This window comes from Nipponia nippon, unplaced genomic scaffold (genome assembly GCF_047370975.1).
Source record: "Nipponia nippon isolate SJK-2023a ecotype South Korea unplaced genomic scaffold, ASM4737097v1 scaffold_5, whole genome shotgun sequence".
NCBI classification, from domain to species: domain Eukaryota; kingdom Metazoa; phylum Chordata; class Aves; order Pelecaniformes; family Threskiornithidae; genus Nipponia; species Nipponia nippon.
In genome coordinates, this window is record NW_028262369.1 from 25,783,255 (window position 1) to 25,799,820 (window position 16,566).

At 44.8% G+C, this 16,566-nt stretch overlaps 1 protein-coding gene across 1 annotated transcript in view; it reads right to left on the reverse strand.

Moving 5' to 3' along the window:
• Positions 1–3,678: 3,678 nt before the first annotated feature.
• The window catches only part of LOC148052091 (uncharacterized), a 351,328-nt gene continuing 338,440 nt past the window's right edge, over positions 3,679–16,566 (reverse strand). The window contains exons 7-8 of the mRNA XM_087733536.1: positions 11,567–11,728; positions 3,679–5,603 (exon numbers count right to left, since the gene is read on the reverse strand). Of these exons, the coding sequence (XP_087589662.1) occupies positions 5,596–5,603; positions 11,567–11,728 (170 nt within the window). The 3' untranslated portion in view covers positions 3,679–5,595. The remainder of the gene's footprint in view (positions 5,604–11,566; positions 11,729–16,566) is intronic.

Sequence of the window (16,566 nt, forward strand, 5' to 3'; positions counted from 1 at the left end):
GTGAGGAAAGATCATGTGAGATGAGCCAAACGATATTTTCTAGTTTGCCCACAGGTCTCACCTCTGGTTCTAATCACTTCATGGAAACCAACAGCACGTCTATGGTGTATGGTCAGAGGAGAAGGCAGATTTACTCAGCTTTTTTTTTTCCCCCAAAGGCACTTCATATTTGTCTGAATTCCTCCTTTTCAAGTGAGAAGTTAGTGGGAGGACTTCATTAAGTAGTCATGGAAACACCTAAGGGAAAGAAGCAACCTAACAGCCAACTTAGATGGAAGTGAAAGAACAAATCTGTCCTCAATCAGGGGAATCTGGAGTCATTATGGAATTTTATTGTGCAAATACCAGTCGTCTTACCCCAGAAGTCACTCACTTTCCTGGCTGAAGGTCCATTCCTACTATCTCAGGCACTTATCAGCTTTTCCACTTGTGAGTTTTGTCTTCTGAGACATTTCCCGGAGCATGAGGAGAGGAGGACTGTGCTCTCAGGGCTGTCTCCGATGCCCTGTATAGGCCATGGAGGTCACCAGCAATGTCACTCCTGAGAATGTGCTTTGCTGGCTTAATCAAGGCCAGATTCCCTGGGAGGGCTGGGATCCAGGACACAGCGCTTCCAGCCTGCCCAGCCGCATCCGTTCGGCGTATACTGTCTGAGGCTGCACAGCCCCCATCTCTGCCCTGGCTGGGACTACTCCCGCTAATGATGCTCCTACGGATACTGGGAATAAAACTCCAATTAACCTCACTGAGATCAGACCTTGTTCAGCTTGGGGTGATTCTGAAAATCCCATTTCTTTCATCTTCTTGGTCCATGGGTTCCCCCGCGATGATATTGCTTCCTTTGCCTGCATTGGAGGTGGAAATGTCTTACTGCTTGCTTGTGGTCCCGTAGGATGGCTCATCAACACCGGGAGGCACAAAACAACAGGATTCGGCACCATCTGAAGTTTGTCGGGGTTAAGATTGGATTTTAATTGGCTAACGTAAGGAGAAATATATTGGGTTTTTGTGGGTGGCTGGATTCCTGTTGGTGAAGTGAGAAAAACACCCTTCTGCCAACAGCCTTGCCAGGGCTTATCTCCTTTCCTCCACCTCTGGTTTATTAATATTAGATCCTGCCTGATTAGCTGAGCTGCCAGCATTGCTTGTGCTTCCCTGCTCATCTGCACAGATTGCTTTCACAAATGGTGTGATATCTTCTTTCTCTGGTTACTCTGCAAATATCGTTTTATAGGAGCATGTTTTCCAGTCCTCCCAGCTGCACTGAAGTGACTTTTCTTGTAGCAAGAAGTTAGTCCAAGGTTTTACTACAGCCTTGATGGTTAAATTTGAGCTACAGGGAACTGTTAGGCAGACTACATACTTCTCTCATGTTTCACTCCTAGATCACTCTTCTTTATGCACTTGAGCTCTTTATTTTTCTCGAGTGGTACCTACAGTCACCAATGCTATCTGTGCATGTCCCAGTTCACTCCTAGGGCTCTGCAAAGCTCCCCTCACTTCATGGAGCTGGGAAAAGATGCGACTCACCTTTAAACCTAAAGAGAACAATTTGTGGCAGAAACTGCAGGAAAAAAGCTTTCTCTCCCCCTCCTCCCATCCTCCCTGTGGGCGCTGCTGCTCACCCACATTTTCCCAAGTGTTTTCTCTGCTTTATTTTCATGGAGTTGAGGAAGCAACTCGCTCTTTGGGATTTACATACCTTTGAGGTAAAGGCAGAGCAGCTTTAAGAGATGAATCCTCCTCTCTGCTGCCTGCTTTGTGGCTAGCCTTGCAAACCATGGGAGAGGGATTTTGCAGCTCGAACTTTGCGGCCTTTTCACGTTGCTGTCTGAGCTGACACCTTTCCTTTGAAATGGAGAACGTGGCAAGTGGTTTTTGCCCAATGTCTTGAGTCATAATCCAACTTTTTCAAGGGATTCAAAATTTTTGTGGGCAGCTTCTTTTTTATTCCTCCCCTGACCCACTTTGCTGCTGTGCTTGGATAAGTAATTTCTGCAGGGTAGGAAGTGCAGCCAAAATAAGTAGCTTAATGTCTTTTCTCAGTAAAAAAATCATAAAAATTATCAGTCTCAGATTTACTTTGACACTAAATTAAAACTATGCTCAGACACGATGGAAAAATATCACAAACAAAAACTGCATAAAGAGCCTGGCTTCAAAGTGGTTAGTACCTTCCCAAGTTACTTATGGTCATGCAATAAAGTTGTGCTTTCAGTTGGAGTATAAAGGCAAAGCTGGTGCTAAATCTGGAAGCGGTTTTCACCCAAGCTTCGCCTGGTGGCCGCATCAATCTTGTATGATCAATTCATCCCATGTTGTCCTTGTACAGCTGAAAGCAAAATAGAGTGCTAGAAGATTGTTGTTCTGATACCATATCACATTATTTCTGAGGGATTCCGGCAAGGGGAGACGAAAGGGATGTTATTCCCTGCTAATCTGTCCTGCTTGCAGGGCGCAGGCTGGAATATCTCAGTGTTTGCCTTTGAAGTCCCTGCAGTGAATATGGCTTTTGCACACCCAGAGACACCTATCAGTCAGCTCCTGAGACCTCAAGATTTCCCTTTTGCATTTAAATTCAAGAATGGGAAATGCAGCCCAGTACCTTCCTGGGAGACCTGGGTGGGTTTTGGCCACCATGTAGGAGGAGTGATGGGATTCCTCTTCTGATACAAGGTATCTCCCTCTGAGGCTAAACAACCAAGCCTGTTCCTACCTAAGCACTTTTCAAAGAGAAAATTAACAAGATGTGGCCATATCTGAGCAGGCATGAAATATGGAGGCACCCAGTGCTTTTCTTCTCTTTCCAGCCCTCTGTCTTTTTTCTACTTGGTCCTTAGGCGGTGCCATTACAAGGAAAGATTGGGTTTTTTTCCTGTGAATATTAGAACTGGTCACCAGATACCCCAATCCCCCACGGCAGTTACCTGATCAAGTCTGCACACACTGCTGGCACTCTGAAGCAGCCCATCTGTAGATCTTGAGAAGCCTGAAGTTATGTCTGTCTTTGCTGACTCTAATCAGGTAAAGCTTTGTCCATGCCCCAAGGACAGATAATAAAATAAACAGAGGAATTCAGATAAACTGGGGGCAAAACATAACCTCAAACTCATGTTTGTGTAATGTAAATAAAGATGACATTTTCACTTGTCATTAAATTTCATCTGATTTACTGTGTTGTCCCACCTTGCCTGTATGGCATTAATAACCATTACAGTATTTTTTTAGTACCTTAAACCAATCTGGTAAGGCAATTTCATTTCTTCTCAGCAACACTTGTGGTTAAAAAACCCTCTTCCATAATGGAAAAGACTGTGAAACATTTACTCATCTGCCCCAAATAAAAGCCTGTCTAGGGATAAAGGGGGAAAGGGGAAAGTAATGTTTTCCAGTACTCACCAAAGCTAGAATTTCATATGAAATTTTAATTCATTATATATTTTTAATCCTAGAGACCTGATCTGGGTAGGATGGTATTTGTATATCATGTATCAGGCACACACGAAATGCTGCTCAGAAGAACACACACCCCTAACTTGCCAGGGATTATTTTGCACTTGGCAGTTTATTGCATCCATATATGGACATATTGACATATTAATATATTTGTATAATGAATTAATAGGATGGACTCCTGACAAGATTGGAGTGCATAGCACGGTGGACCAGCATGCTCTGCTGCTGTTAAAGCACCCCTGCCTTGTCCCTCCACCTGCGATTGCCACATGAAGTATTGCACACAAATACCAGTGTCCCAGTCCTCCCTGATAAAGCACCAGCGCTGGGTTGAGTGGCTGCAGTGAGATGTCACATGCTCCCTTTGGGTTTTGCATCCCCTCCATTGAGACCAGCATGTTTTGGCTCCTTGAGGATTAGGGTTTTGCACTTCCCCATGTGAAGATGATGCCTGGCGAGCTCAGCCCAGGCAGGTGCACAGCTCAGTGGACTCCAGCTCAGGGCCAGCTCTTCTCCTTCCCACGGCTGCATGCTCATCGCTCCATCAGCACAGATTTATTTCCATGCTCGATTTGTAGGAATAAAAGAGGCAGATAAGAAATATGTTTTTAATAGTAATGTCACAAATGAATGCTGAGGATCTTGATATCAGCCATTAAGTAAAAGCAGGGGTGGAATGAGCATCATTTGCCTGTTGCCAGCTTCCCTCAACTGGCTTTCATTTAGAGGAGAAAAAAAACCCAGTCATTGCTATCCAGGTAATAGTGAAATATATTTGTTGTCAGCAACAGGTCAAAATGCAGAGATATGTTATTCACAGCAAGCTGACTTCACATTTTCTGAGCTAAATGCTGGATCCCTTTCCTCAATTATTCACATATGTTTTCTGGTTTAATAATAACCCACATGCTGTCCCCTAAAGAAAGGTTGCAGTTTACAGGCTTCATGATGTTCAGCTAGAGTACATATGTCTGCTTAGCCGTTTCTTGTTCCAGAAGCTGAGCCAGTGAATCTCAGGGATGAAATTAAGAAAGGTGCCAGTGTAAAGTGCATCCCGTTAAAATATAAAAGTAAACAATTTACCCACCAAAGAGATTGCAAGTGAGGAAAATTTTAATGGTGCAGCTTCAGCAGAGTGACTTAAATAAGAAACAAAGCAAGCCTAATGGTCACACTGTAATAGCTAACTGCTGTTTTCCCCCAGCACAAGAACACTTGATCGTTCAGCATGTTTGGAGGCGGCTGCCACTGTGTTCCAGCATAACGTACTGTATTCCATGGTGAAATACCATGTATGTAACGTTACATGATCAATGGCCATGCTTGCTGCTTAGCAAGTGCTTGGTAACTTTGATGTATGGTTTTGTCTGGTGTGCGGTATGTGACAGCAGAGTTGCCTGGGTAAATGAGTATGTGCTCTGGTCTGAACCAACACATTGTTTCTGTTGCAAGTGCTAGACCTGCATGGCAGATGTCTGTCTTTCCTTCTTGCTCTCTTTTTTTCTTCCACCCTCTCTACTTCACGCCTTCTGCAAAGCAAATTACTTTGCTGCCCACATAGATTTGGACTGCTTTTCTATCAATCAGCTTGGTTGACGCATTTTCTTACCCCTTGAATCCTGTGTGGGTGCAAGGCTTCATTCACCTTCAGAACAGCAAAGGCAAAATTAAAATAGTAAGCGTGAGCTGGCCTTGTGTAATGCCTCTTCGTATTCTGCTTTGGAGTTACCATATAAACAATGATCAGGGCCACTGGCAGGTTCTACAGCTGATCTGTAATAGAGAAATTATGGCCTGTTACCCCATATAAAAAGCATAAGGATGCTAAGGGTGGAGTCCACCTAGGAAAAAGGGAGTTCTGTGGCAATAGGCATGGCAAGAGCTAGATAGGGAGTAATTTGTGCAGTCAGGGATATGCCAGGCAAGAAATGAGGGGTGGGAACAGCCATGGTCAGAAAGTCCCATTCCTGAAATCTCCTGCTGATGTCATCATTCATGTCTCATTTTCAGCTCTGTGGCGGTAGGGAGGTGTTAACTCAGGAGAAGTTGCCACAATGGGTGACGCTGTGCTCATCATCATTACAAATCCCCTTGTCAGGCGTTGGATCCAGAGAACCAGGCTGCTCACCAGTGGGGGCTTCAGTTTCCTATAGAAAAAACAAACATTTTGAGAACACAGATGGTGTTGACGTAACCAAACCCCATGTTCTCCCTGGAAAAAAGTTCAGTGGGAAATTTTTGACCAGCACCAAATACACTTTCAAGCAAGATAGCTTAGCGATCCCCCAAAGATGAAAGACCAAGGAGTTTTGGATTCCCCTCATCTCATGCATCACCTTTGGGTGATGCCTCAGCAGTCAGGCATTAAACAGCATCCCGCAACTCGTGAGCCCCTGCGTTCTTAAAGAGATCACTTTCAAGTGTAATGCAGTAAAACCTCATATGATTTCCATATGTCCTGCTGCCTGAATATTTTGCAACTGTTTCACGATGAAAAAAACTTACAAACACATTATCTTGACAGGAGCAATTCTTGAAGTAGCAGGAGATACGACAGCAGAGACTTTGAAAGGAGGTCATTATTATCCAGTAGCATTTTTCAGTGTATGTCTATGAAATTTATGTCAGTGAGTCACATCCTTTCAAAAGAAAGAATGAAAAGTGCCCTATAGGACAGGTGAGCTCCTCCCCAAGCCTCCCTATGACTATTTAGCTCCAGAGCTGCTTGCAGCCCTGCCAGCAAGGCTATTAGCTGAACAAGCCACAGATCCAGATGCCTCGGCTGGGAAAGAAAATGATCCAAGCTTCAACATATGGGTTTTGCTACAGCTGTAGCCGCAAGTGCTGACTCCTTTGCTGGAGGACACAGAGGGGCCAGATGGAAAGAAAAGCAATGCCGCCACTGCTGCCCACAAAACCGGACGATTCAAGGCAGCCGGCGATGAAACAGCACGCATACTTCTGACAGCACGTAACTGGCTGTGAGAGCATGGCTCTGGGGGTGACACGGCTCTTGCGAGCTCCAGGTGTTGTGCACAGGATGCAAAAGCCTCAAGGTCTGCTAGTCTGGGCCTCCCAACCATTCCCTATGAGGCTGGAAGTTGTTTTGTTTAAGCTGGGGACATGTCCCTCCTCTGTGCTAAAGGACTGATTTTGATGCTCAAGATTTTTTTTTTTTTCCAAAATAACAATATGTTTTTTGGTGTCCATTCTGATACTCCTTAGAGGAACCTGCTTTCTGGAGAAGGCTGAGCACATGCTTCTCTGCAAATCCCTGCCTGGAGCCCTGGAGCCACTATCACGGCATCATGGACTGTAACTGGGCCTGTATCTCTGGAGCCGTTCCTAGACCGGTCTATCAGCAGAGTAACACGTTGTGTGCATCTGCCACACTTCAGAGATGTGGGAGAACCTGTGTGGCACAGGGAGCCAGGGCAGCAATCCAAGCAGAGGACAACCTGGAGCAGCAGCGTCAGGCTCGGCAGCTCTACCCTGCTCATGAAGGCTCTGGCTCCTCTTGCTTCAGTACAGAGCTGAAACCGCAGTGACAAACTCAGCTGTAAACAAAGTGGATGGTTCATGGCCTCATCTCAAACATAGCATGGATTTCTGCTGCGTGATCCAGTCCTGGTTGGACCTGTCTGCCTACTAATGCTTTGCAGGTTCATTTAACCCCTCCCGACTTCACTCCCCAACTTTCTTCCTGTGAAAAGCAGCAAATGTTCCTCTCTGCACCTGACTTGAAATGTAAGAGGTGCCCAACCTCTCCAAAGCAAGGTATTTCAAATGCAACTTCTGCAGTGCCCAATCTGGCACCCAAATGGTGGTCCTAATATTAAGAATAATTGTGAAGCTGATCAACCGGTGAATGACAGAGCTAGCCTGGAAACCCCATACACCCACCCTGGTAGGTGGCATCAGACCTGGATGATCTAGATACTGATGTAGATGGAGGACTTAAAAAGCTGAAGCAGAAGGGGAACAACAGACCCTTGGCCCTAGTCACTGGTCCAGAGCCAGTGTCCTGGGACACTGATGGACATAGCTCTCGTACATGGCACACAGCTGACCTGCCTCGAGTCCAGGTGGGATTTAGTATTTCCCTGAGACAGGTCGCAGGAGCTCAGCTGTCCCCTGCAGATCTCTTGGATTCCCATAAAGAAGTTTTGGTTAAGTTAGTGAATCCGTGAGAAGAGCCCTCCTTTATATTTCTGCTACCTGTGTATTTGCTTATGAAAGTGCATTCCTACCTTTAACTGGGAACTGGAAAGATAACTAATGCTACTGGGGAATAATGTTGTATTAACTGCTCAAAACACCTGGGAGAAGCCGGTTAGATTGCATGTGTTCAGTGTGAAGGCTGGTTCAGCTCTTTGTGAATTTGTAGTAAATCAGCACTTCATAATAAGAACAAATGTTTCATTCTCACTTAAAAATTACTACGGTTAGAGGCTTGTAATGTGTAGTTTTCATGCAGGGGTTACATGACGGGAACTTAAATCTGTTCCATTTTCATCTATAATTTAAAGCGTGTCATTTTGATCAATGAATTAGTAAAGGAACCCAGGATAATTTTGAAACTACCAGCTTAGTAAAGTTGTCTGACCTTGCAAATAACCTTTCCAGTTTAGAAGCCTTTAATAGCTTAACTATTAGCTAATCTCCTGGGAAACGGTTTCCCTGGGCAAAACTAGCATGGAAATATAACACCAGTAATAAGGTTTCCATCTTTCTTCTATCTTGATCTTTTTAATTAATTGCCACTCAGTAAAAACATAAGACTGGGAGGCAGGGGATAAAAATCCTTGCAAGGGGAGGGCAGGAGTTAACTGTAGGCTGTTTCTATCCTTTACCTGCCTTTTTTGCATAGATTCATTAGGTGCTGAAATATATTAGCAATTGTTAAGGCATAACTGCTGCTTGATTGCTTGACACTTTTGGCTGAAAGCTGTGAAATAGATCACTTTGTAATGGAAAAAAGCTGCTCTTGCTTATAACGAGCAAACATTTTAAAACCTTGAATGCTTTCCTGGGCACTTCAATAAGCCCTGAGAGCTTTTGTGTTACAGTTGTGTTGTAGCTGGTTCTTGGGTTTTGTGGGTTCTTTCTTTCGGGGGAAAGGCAGTGGTTTTCCCAAGAGTTACCAAGGATTGCAAATATATGATTGGTTAGAGAAAAAACAGAGTCGTGTATAAGTGAAGAGGATCGGGTGGAAATTCATGGCACAGGTGAAATGTGGACTAACATCTAGTCTAAAAGAGGTCTTGGGTTCCTAAGCACCCTACTTAGTTTATTTTTCCAAAGTTTCTAGTGCCATTTTATCTAATGGCCCTCTAATACAAGCATTATGTTGAATTGATGAGAGGTTCTCCCTATACCTTTACCTGGCCGATAAAGGGGTTCTCATTTTACTTTATGTGCATTTTGCACTATGTTTTTCCATGCTGTCTGGGAAGAAAAAAAAAAAAAAGAAATTCTGTTTGCTAGCCTAGCAGTGTGTGACCTTTTCATTGCTCTAACTCTTTGGCAGCCCACCTCCAGGTTTGACTGATGGTATTCCTCCTTCCAGTACGGACAGGGGCATCACTGTGCCAAGCACCCAGGGAGGCCTTGGGTACCTGCTGTGCTTCAGGTGCTGCTATCCCCACTGTATTTCACCCCTTTAACCCTATTAATTATTGCTGTTCCAGTAATAAGAAACCAGAGGCATGCAACTGAAATGAAAGGTCCTTTCAAAGCACAAATATGAATGTTTCAATTTTTTTTAAAAAAAGCCTTTTTGGGGGTGGGGGGTGGGGGGGTGAAGAGCTTAGTGAGACCTGCACTTGTTTGCAAGCATTCTGCGTCTTTTGCTGGGACAAAGATCATCCACCATGCAGGTGAAGGCACAGTTTATGTAGCAATAACATGGCTCCTGGATGAAGATGTACAGAGTTTTGGTGCAAGGGAATGGAGCCACAGGGGCTTCCCTCAAGCTTATCTTTAGCTGCTGAGGTTTTTTTTTGCAGGTCTGCACTTCAGGCTTTTTGGCTATGTGAGTGAAGGTAAGTCCCTATCTCAGCATGGTGACACAATCAGCATCTGCTTTGGCACCACCCATCTAGGCTGTTGATCTCCAAACATCTCCTTCCTGGCTGAGACTTTGCAGATACCAACCGCATGTGATGGACTGATCACAGGGTCCTGCTCTGCGGGCTCTATTTTTAGTGAAAATGAGCTTCATCCTTGCTCAGTGACTGGTGTTGCCTGGTGACCTTTGAACCAGCACTTAAGCCCCTGGGGCACAGAAATTAGACTTCAGTCTGGAAGGACCTCTGCTCCAACAGATGACCTGTTATTTTATCTTGAACAGCGGCAGCCACGGAGGAGCATTGGCACATGGCTTTTAGAGCTAATCACTTACTCCCTCTTAGGAGAGCAGGAATTTCACCCCCTCCCCGCCCCCCCCCCCCCCCGCCCCAGCAACCTGGGACTTTATTGCATGTCTGGATCATTTCAGGCTGATCATTCCTTAACTTTTTCTATTTATTTTCCCTGGGCTCAAACTTCTGATACAATCCCTGGATCTTTCTAGCACACGTGATGGAGGCTCTTCACTTGAGCCCATTGAATCCGACACCTTCCCTAACTGCAGGTCTCCATTATCCCCCTTCATGAGCCACCTGCCATGTGTTTCATCCTTCTGGGATCTCCCCACCCAACCTTGAGTGACCCATACCAAAATCCCGTCTTCTTGCCTCTTTCACTAGCATCATTCATCACTGAGGATGCACAGGCAGCAATCCAAGCAAGAGGTGAAAAGAAGCAGCTCCCCCACTTCCTTTCTCTCCTGTCAAGCCTATAGGGAAAGCCTGAGGCTACAACCAAATTAGAGAAGGGAATCTCCATTTTTTCATGCCCTGAAGCTCCTAAATATTTGTTGTTTATTCAGTCCAGTTCCGCTCTACCTAACAAGGGCTCCCTGCAGGGACTGAAGAGCAGGGTAGCAACACACAAGCTTGTGTCAAGAGAAAATGACAAATGTCATAGCTAGCTGAGAGAGACTGAGATTCAAACCAACAGCCCTTATGCTTGGACTGCAGAAAGCCATTGGTAATGTGCCCAAACAGCCCCCAAAACTTACATGAGAACAGTGGTGAACAGGGCGAGCCTCATGGCTGCTCCAGCCTCCCTCCTCTTCCATTAGGTCTAAATCAGCTGTAGGGCCTCTTCAGACCTGCTGGTCACCAGCTCCATCCCAGGAGGTCTGGGCTAGTGGATCAGACCCTAAATTGGATCCTCCAAGCAGGCGTTGATGGCAGGCGCATTCCAGCCGTCATGACACTACAATGGGGGCAGAACTCATAGGTTCCCAGTGGGCAGGATGAGACCCTGTGAGAGGAGAAGTAGGTGCTAGTGTGACCTCCTGGTCTTGCTGGCTGTGATACCACATGCAGCTACTGTTAGAAACACATTCAGAGATGCTCAGCATCACAGGAGACAGAAAAAATGAACCTGTTGTGTCTGTCCAGAGAGGCTCACAGCGGTGCATCTCCAGCATGGCAGCTGTCACCTCCGTCTCTAATCTACCACCTTCGGGGTGATCCTGCACCTCTGGTCTCCATGGGGTTATCCCTGGGCCATTTGCATCCCACAGTGTGCGCCCAGTCCAAACACTGGATGCACACACCCAGCTTTCTTGGAGTTCCCTGAGCTAATGGGACTGTACCTGTCCTCATAGCAAACCGTCCTGCAATCCACAGAAAAGCCATTTAACGAAAATGCTGCACTGTAAAGCTCCTGTCTGGTTTTGGGACATTGCAACTGCAGAAGAGAATTCATGGTCTCTTGCAGAGGACTGCACTCAAAGTAAATAATCTTATTTCAGGAAACGAAATTCATTTTGCAGCCTGAGACCCACTGCAACAGGATACGAAGCAGGGGGGAAAAGTAAAAAAGCCTTGCCCCCGGGGCTGTTTATTATTTATACACCACTGTGCCTAGATAAACTCCTCCTTGAAAGAGTAGGACGAAAATAATTCTGCAATGTGGAAACAAACTACCTATTTAAAGTGATTTTATGCCTGAATGGCCTCATTATAAAAACAGTCTGCGTGCAATAACTTTTTACCTTTTTCTACATTATCCAATGAACTGCTTTTTGTCACTCTCACCAGTTTCAGTGCTTTCATGCAACCACCTTGGTGGAAAGCCTCCACGGTTTCCTTAGAAACGTCTTCCTTCCTGGATGTTGACCCATGGTGGTTGAGGCAGCTAAAACCCTGGAGAGGTCCTGTTCAAACAGGAAAGAGCAGACAGTTTAATGGCCAGCTTTGCAGCTCTGTTCCTCCACAGTTTACAGTAGTTGGGAGCTATAAAAAAAAATATCATAACGAATGTTTCTGTATTTTACGGTCAGCTTTGTGTTGGTGTTTTTGACAAAAGCTGAATCTGTAGCTCACGGGCTATTGTCAGGCAGCGGTGGGGTAGAGATGGCTCATTTGCAAAGTGCTGGCGCTTGTGCAAATAGACTTTGTCCTTTGGAAAAAATACATGCTGTTGAGCTTATAGGTGCATTCATAAGTCAGTAGCACAAGGGAGGCAGTCTGAGAAGCTGTAAATAATGTCACCTTTCAAGTGTTTTGCAGCGCTCATACATGAATGCTCTGCAATGTCTGAGCAGGAATAAGAGGCCAGAGTCCAGTACTCCCTGAGAGAGCTGGGAAAAACACTTGTAAGGCTGGGACGTTATTAAACTAGGCTTATCTCCAGCTCTGCTCATAGCCAAACACTCATTCCCAGGGACAGGTATCACCTCATGTGTTGATGACTGCCATTGGCATTACTGGAGATGTTGCTGGCAAAGTTGGAGGAGGCTTCAGGGTGACCCTCCTGTGAAAGGACCTGGTGAGACCTTTCTATCATGCACCTCCCATAGAATCATCCCTACCCATCTAAGACATCAGCGAAAGAAAGCCCATGGGCAGGTCATGCAGGTGTTTCAGATTTGCTGCTTCCTTGCATTTTTATTCACTTCCAGCAGAGCTTGTGAAATCTTTCAGTTATGCTAAGACCTGGGCACTTGACACTGCCTAAATACTGATGGCATCTTCCAAATGCTGCCTGTTCTCCAGGTTTTGTGGCCTTTACACAAAGAATGAAATAACCAATGACAGCTGAATTATCAGCTCTAAGCTGCTTAACACTCCAGTGTGCGCTCTCCAATCTGCTATTCTTGCTGTGTATAGTAACCACAGGCTTGGGAAATCCATGGTATGAAGAAGAGCAAAACATCTCCAGGACATTTGCAGCCTGGTCCAAGCTGTCCATGAGTCCCGTGGTAAGCACGGCATGCATCCTGTCCCCATCCAAAGGAGGAAAAACATCTGTTAACTTCAACGCAGTGCTGTGCTAATGCTAGTGCACCATGTCAGAGGACAGCCAGCTTGGAGTGACCTGGGAGCACCTGCAAAAGCCATGCAGAACTGGCCCAAGGCAGATGGCAGGGGGTGCTACCCACGTGTCTGCCTCTTCTGTGGGCTGTCACGGATGCACGTTCACGTGCAGAAAGTCTGCATTACTTACGTCTCTATTGCACTTGCTTAGCTGCTAAATCTATAGGGAAATTTGGTCGCAAGGTCTGGGCATAAGCAGAGAGAATCAACATAAAGAGGCAAAAAAGGGAGTTTTGTAATTAACAACAACAAAAATAAATTACACAAGAGCATTTCTCTTGAAGTTTTTAATAGCAAACATTACAGAGAGCAGGTTTTTCATGCCAAACAGGAAGGTAAACAAACAAACAACTACAGCCAGCTAATTCACAGGCTTTTAGAAGTCGGGTTATCAACCAGAGACCCACAGACAGGAACTGATGAAGCACAAATCTCCAGGGAAATAAAGGAGGTTTTCAAAGAACACAAACACATAAAACCCTAAGATGTACGTACATTTATAAATAAGCCCAAGGAAGAGCTGGACACCCGATTCCCAGGCTGAGGGTTATGAGCTGGAAGAAGAGTCTGAAGACTTGATCCACACTGTTAAAATCTGGAAATGGTTGGGGAGGTAATTTGGGTAGGTGCAAATCTTGGATAAGACAGAAAATATTAGTGAGAGTGACTGCTGCTGGCCTGGATGTGACAGCAGAAGAGAAGGGCAAAGAAAAGCTGAAGAATATCTAGAAATGTGGAGGCCAAGTGTTAGGCAGCTCCATCCTCTCCAAAGGACAGTGATAGTTATGGAAGAGTGCTCCACAGCACTACACACAATCTTCAGGGTAGAAACACTGCTCTTAAGTCATATCAGAAACTATAAGGCTCTTGAGGGATCCCAAGCTCTGCTTCAGAATGACCTGCTGTGGGCTGAGTTGCTCTTATTCCTTTCCAAACCTCTCTCAACCTCCAGACAGTTTATATTTTCAATGACACAGTCATGGATAGGGTTTAATACCTACAGGCAAGAGTCAAATGGCCTCTTGGTGATGTGTAAATTAGCAAGTGGACAGTTGCCCCAGAGAGAAATGGCAAACAAATATTTATTAGTTGTTTCAAAGAACCATAGCCATAAAACTTTGTCGTTTGACTGCAGAAGTGTTTGTGTTTTTACTGAAACCAATGCTAAAGGTGATGGATTTATTCCTAACTGAGGTAACATCTGTAACTCTGTGATTTACTGCCTTCAGGTAACAGAAAAAAAAAAAACAAACACAACCAGAATGTGTTTTAATGTACATTGCTCTTGCAGTATGCTAGGAAGATGCCAAGAAGAAATTTAAATACCATTTTACATGAGCAAAATTACTGTTGGTTTCACTAAAATATCTGATTTTGTGACTGCGGTGCTTTTTATCAGAGCAATCACCCACCTTCTGGGCAAAGGGCTCCAGCTAAATGATGATGTAGTGGCACAAAATGGTGTAACAAGGACAGTGACAGGGAGAGCCTGAGCATTGGAACATGTAATAGGACTTGATACTGGATCCCATACTGTTCAACAACCCCATTAGCAACCTGGAGGATGGGACAGAGAGCACCCTCCTCAAGTTTGCACATGACACAGAATGGTTGATGGGTGTGTTGCTCTTCAGGGGGACCTCGAAAGCTGGAGAAATGGGCCAAGGGGAATCTCATGATGTTCAACATAGGGAAGTGTTGAGTGGGGAGGAGTAACCCCATGCACCAGCACAGGCTGGGGGCTGACTGTCTGGGAAGCAGCTTGGCAGAATAAGATCTAGGGGTTCTGGTGGACACCAAGCTGAACATAAGGAGCCAGAGACGTACCCTCACAGCAAAGAAGGCCACTAGCACCATGGGCTGCATTAGGAAGAGTGTTGCCTTCAGGCTGAGGGAGGTGATCCTTCTCCTCTGCTTGGCACTGCTGAGACACATATGGAGTGCTGGGTCCAGTGCTGGGTTCCCCAGGACAGGAGAGAATGGACATACTGGAGACAGTCCAATGGAGGACCCCAAAGACAGGTGCGGCACTGGAGCATGTCACACAAGGAGAGGCTGAGACTATTTAACCTGGAGAAGAGAAGGCTTATAGGGGGACCTTACCAATGTGTAAAAATACCTGATGGGGCAGGCTAAAGAAGACTGAGCCAGACTCTCCTCAGTGGCACCCAGTGCCAGGGCAAGAGGCAATGAACACAAATTGAAATACAGGAAATTCCATTTATACGTTAAAAAAAGCTTTAAAGTGAGGGTGGTTGAACACTGGACCAGGTTGCCCAGAGAGGTTGTGGGGTGTCCCTTCTCTATCTGTCTTCTAAACTATCTAAGCCACCATCTAAACTCAAAAAACATATTTTGACGCCTATTTACCTAGCAGGATATTCAGAAATACTGATGGGACATAAGAAATCTTTAGCTTCGGTAGAGACCACGTGTAAAGTAAAGCTCAGGAGTGAGACTGTCAGAATCTAAGGATACGGACAAATTCTTATAGTTTTGTATAGATATCTTAAACATATATATGTGGATATATATAACACAGATGTATTTCCTAAATTATAGTAACCTCTGATAAGGTCCGTGCTGAACAATGAGCAGTTTGGCATTAGGCGAACAATTCAATGTTAATTTTTTCCTTGCATTTTTAAGATGCAGTCAAATGTGCTGTCATTTGGTCAAGGCTAACTTATAGAAAAAAAAATTTCTAAACCTACATATAGGTTGCTAGATTGGAGCTTAGACAGAAAGGCACCGCATACTTAGGAAGGATAAGGAAATGATAAAGACCCCTGGGTGCGTGCCATAGCTGAAACTTCTGAGTTTACTTCAGTGCATCTTCAATAAGTGTTTGAATGGATGAGTGGCCTGAGCATATGCAATGGGGGTTAGAGTATGCACAAATTTGAGCTTAATGGACAGTGCTGCAAAAGTTATGGAAAGACCCCGAAATCCATTAGTCTCGCTGTGTGCCATTTTCTTATTCCCCCTCAGGCACAACGGTAACCGCTCCTGATCTGAGGGCTGTGGTTTAGTATGAATTTATAGAAGATCATGGCACGTACACTTCAGTCCAGCCTTTGAAAAAACTTGCATTTCAGTGACCCCAGCATCCTGAGTCAACTTGGTTAAGGAAATATGCACTGAGAGGTCATAAAAGAGGCCAGGCCCTCTATAACTCTGTGGAGACTCATCAGAGCCTGGAGACAGCCATCCTTCAGGCTCTGATTTCCTACAATTTCTCTCTTATCTCGATGCATAGTACAGTCACCCTGCAAAATGGGCACTCTTTAAAATACATGGTCTTCAAATGTTTGGTTTGAGGATTAAAACAAAACTCAGGGAGAATATTCTGATGATTTCAAAACACAAAAGAAAGTTTGATGATGATTACTCTCTGCAAGAATTTCCCAGGTCTGCAGGGAAGCTGTTTTTTAACTTTCTGTGGGAAAAAGACGTAGCTACTAGTCTGTTTACAGTGGGGAAAATACATAGTTTTCAATATGCACGAGTGAATAGTGGCTAAAGTATTTCACTGCTCTGTACTTGCTAATTCACCTTTCCGCTGAGACTATGACAAAAAAAATGCCATCCCCAAAGGAAGACTTCATTTTTCTGGGAAGACATGAATTAGCACAAATTAAAATTCTATTTGCATAATTCACTTGGAATTCTAATT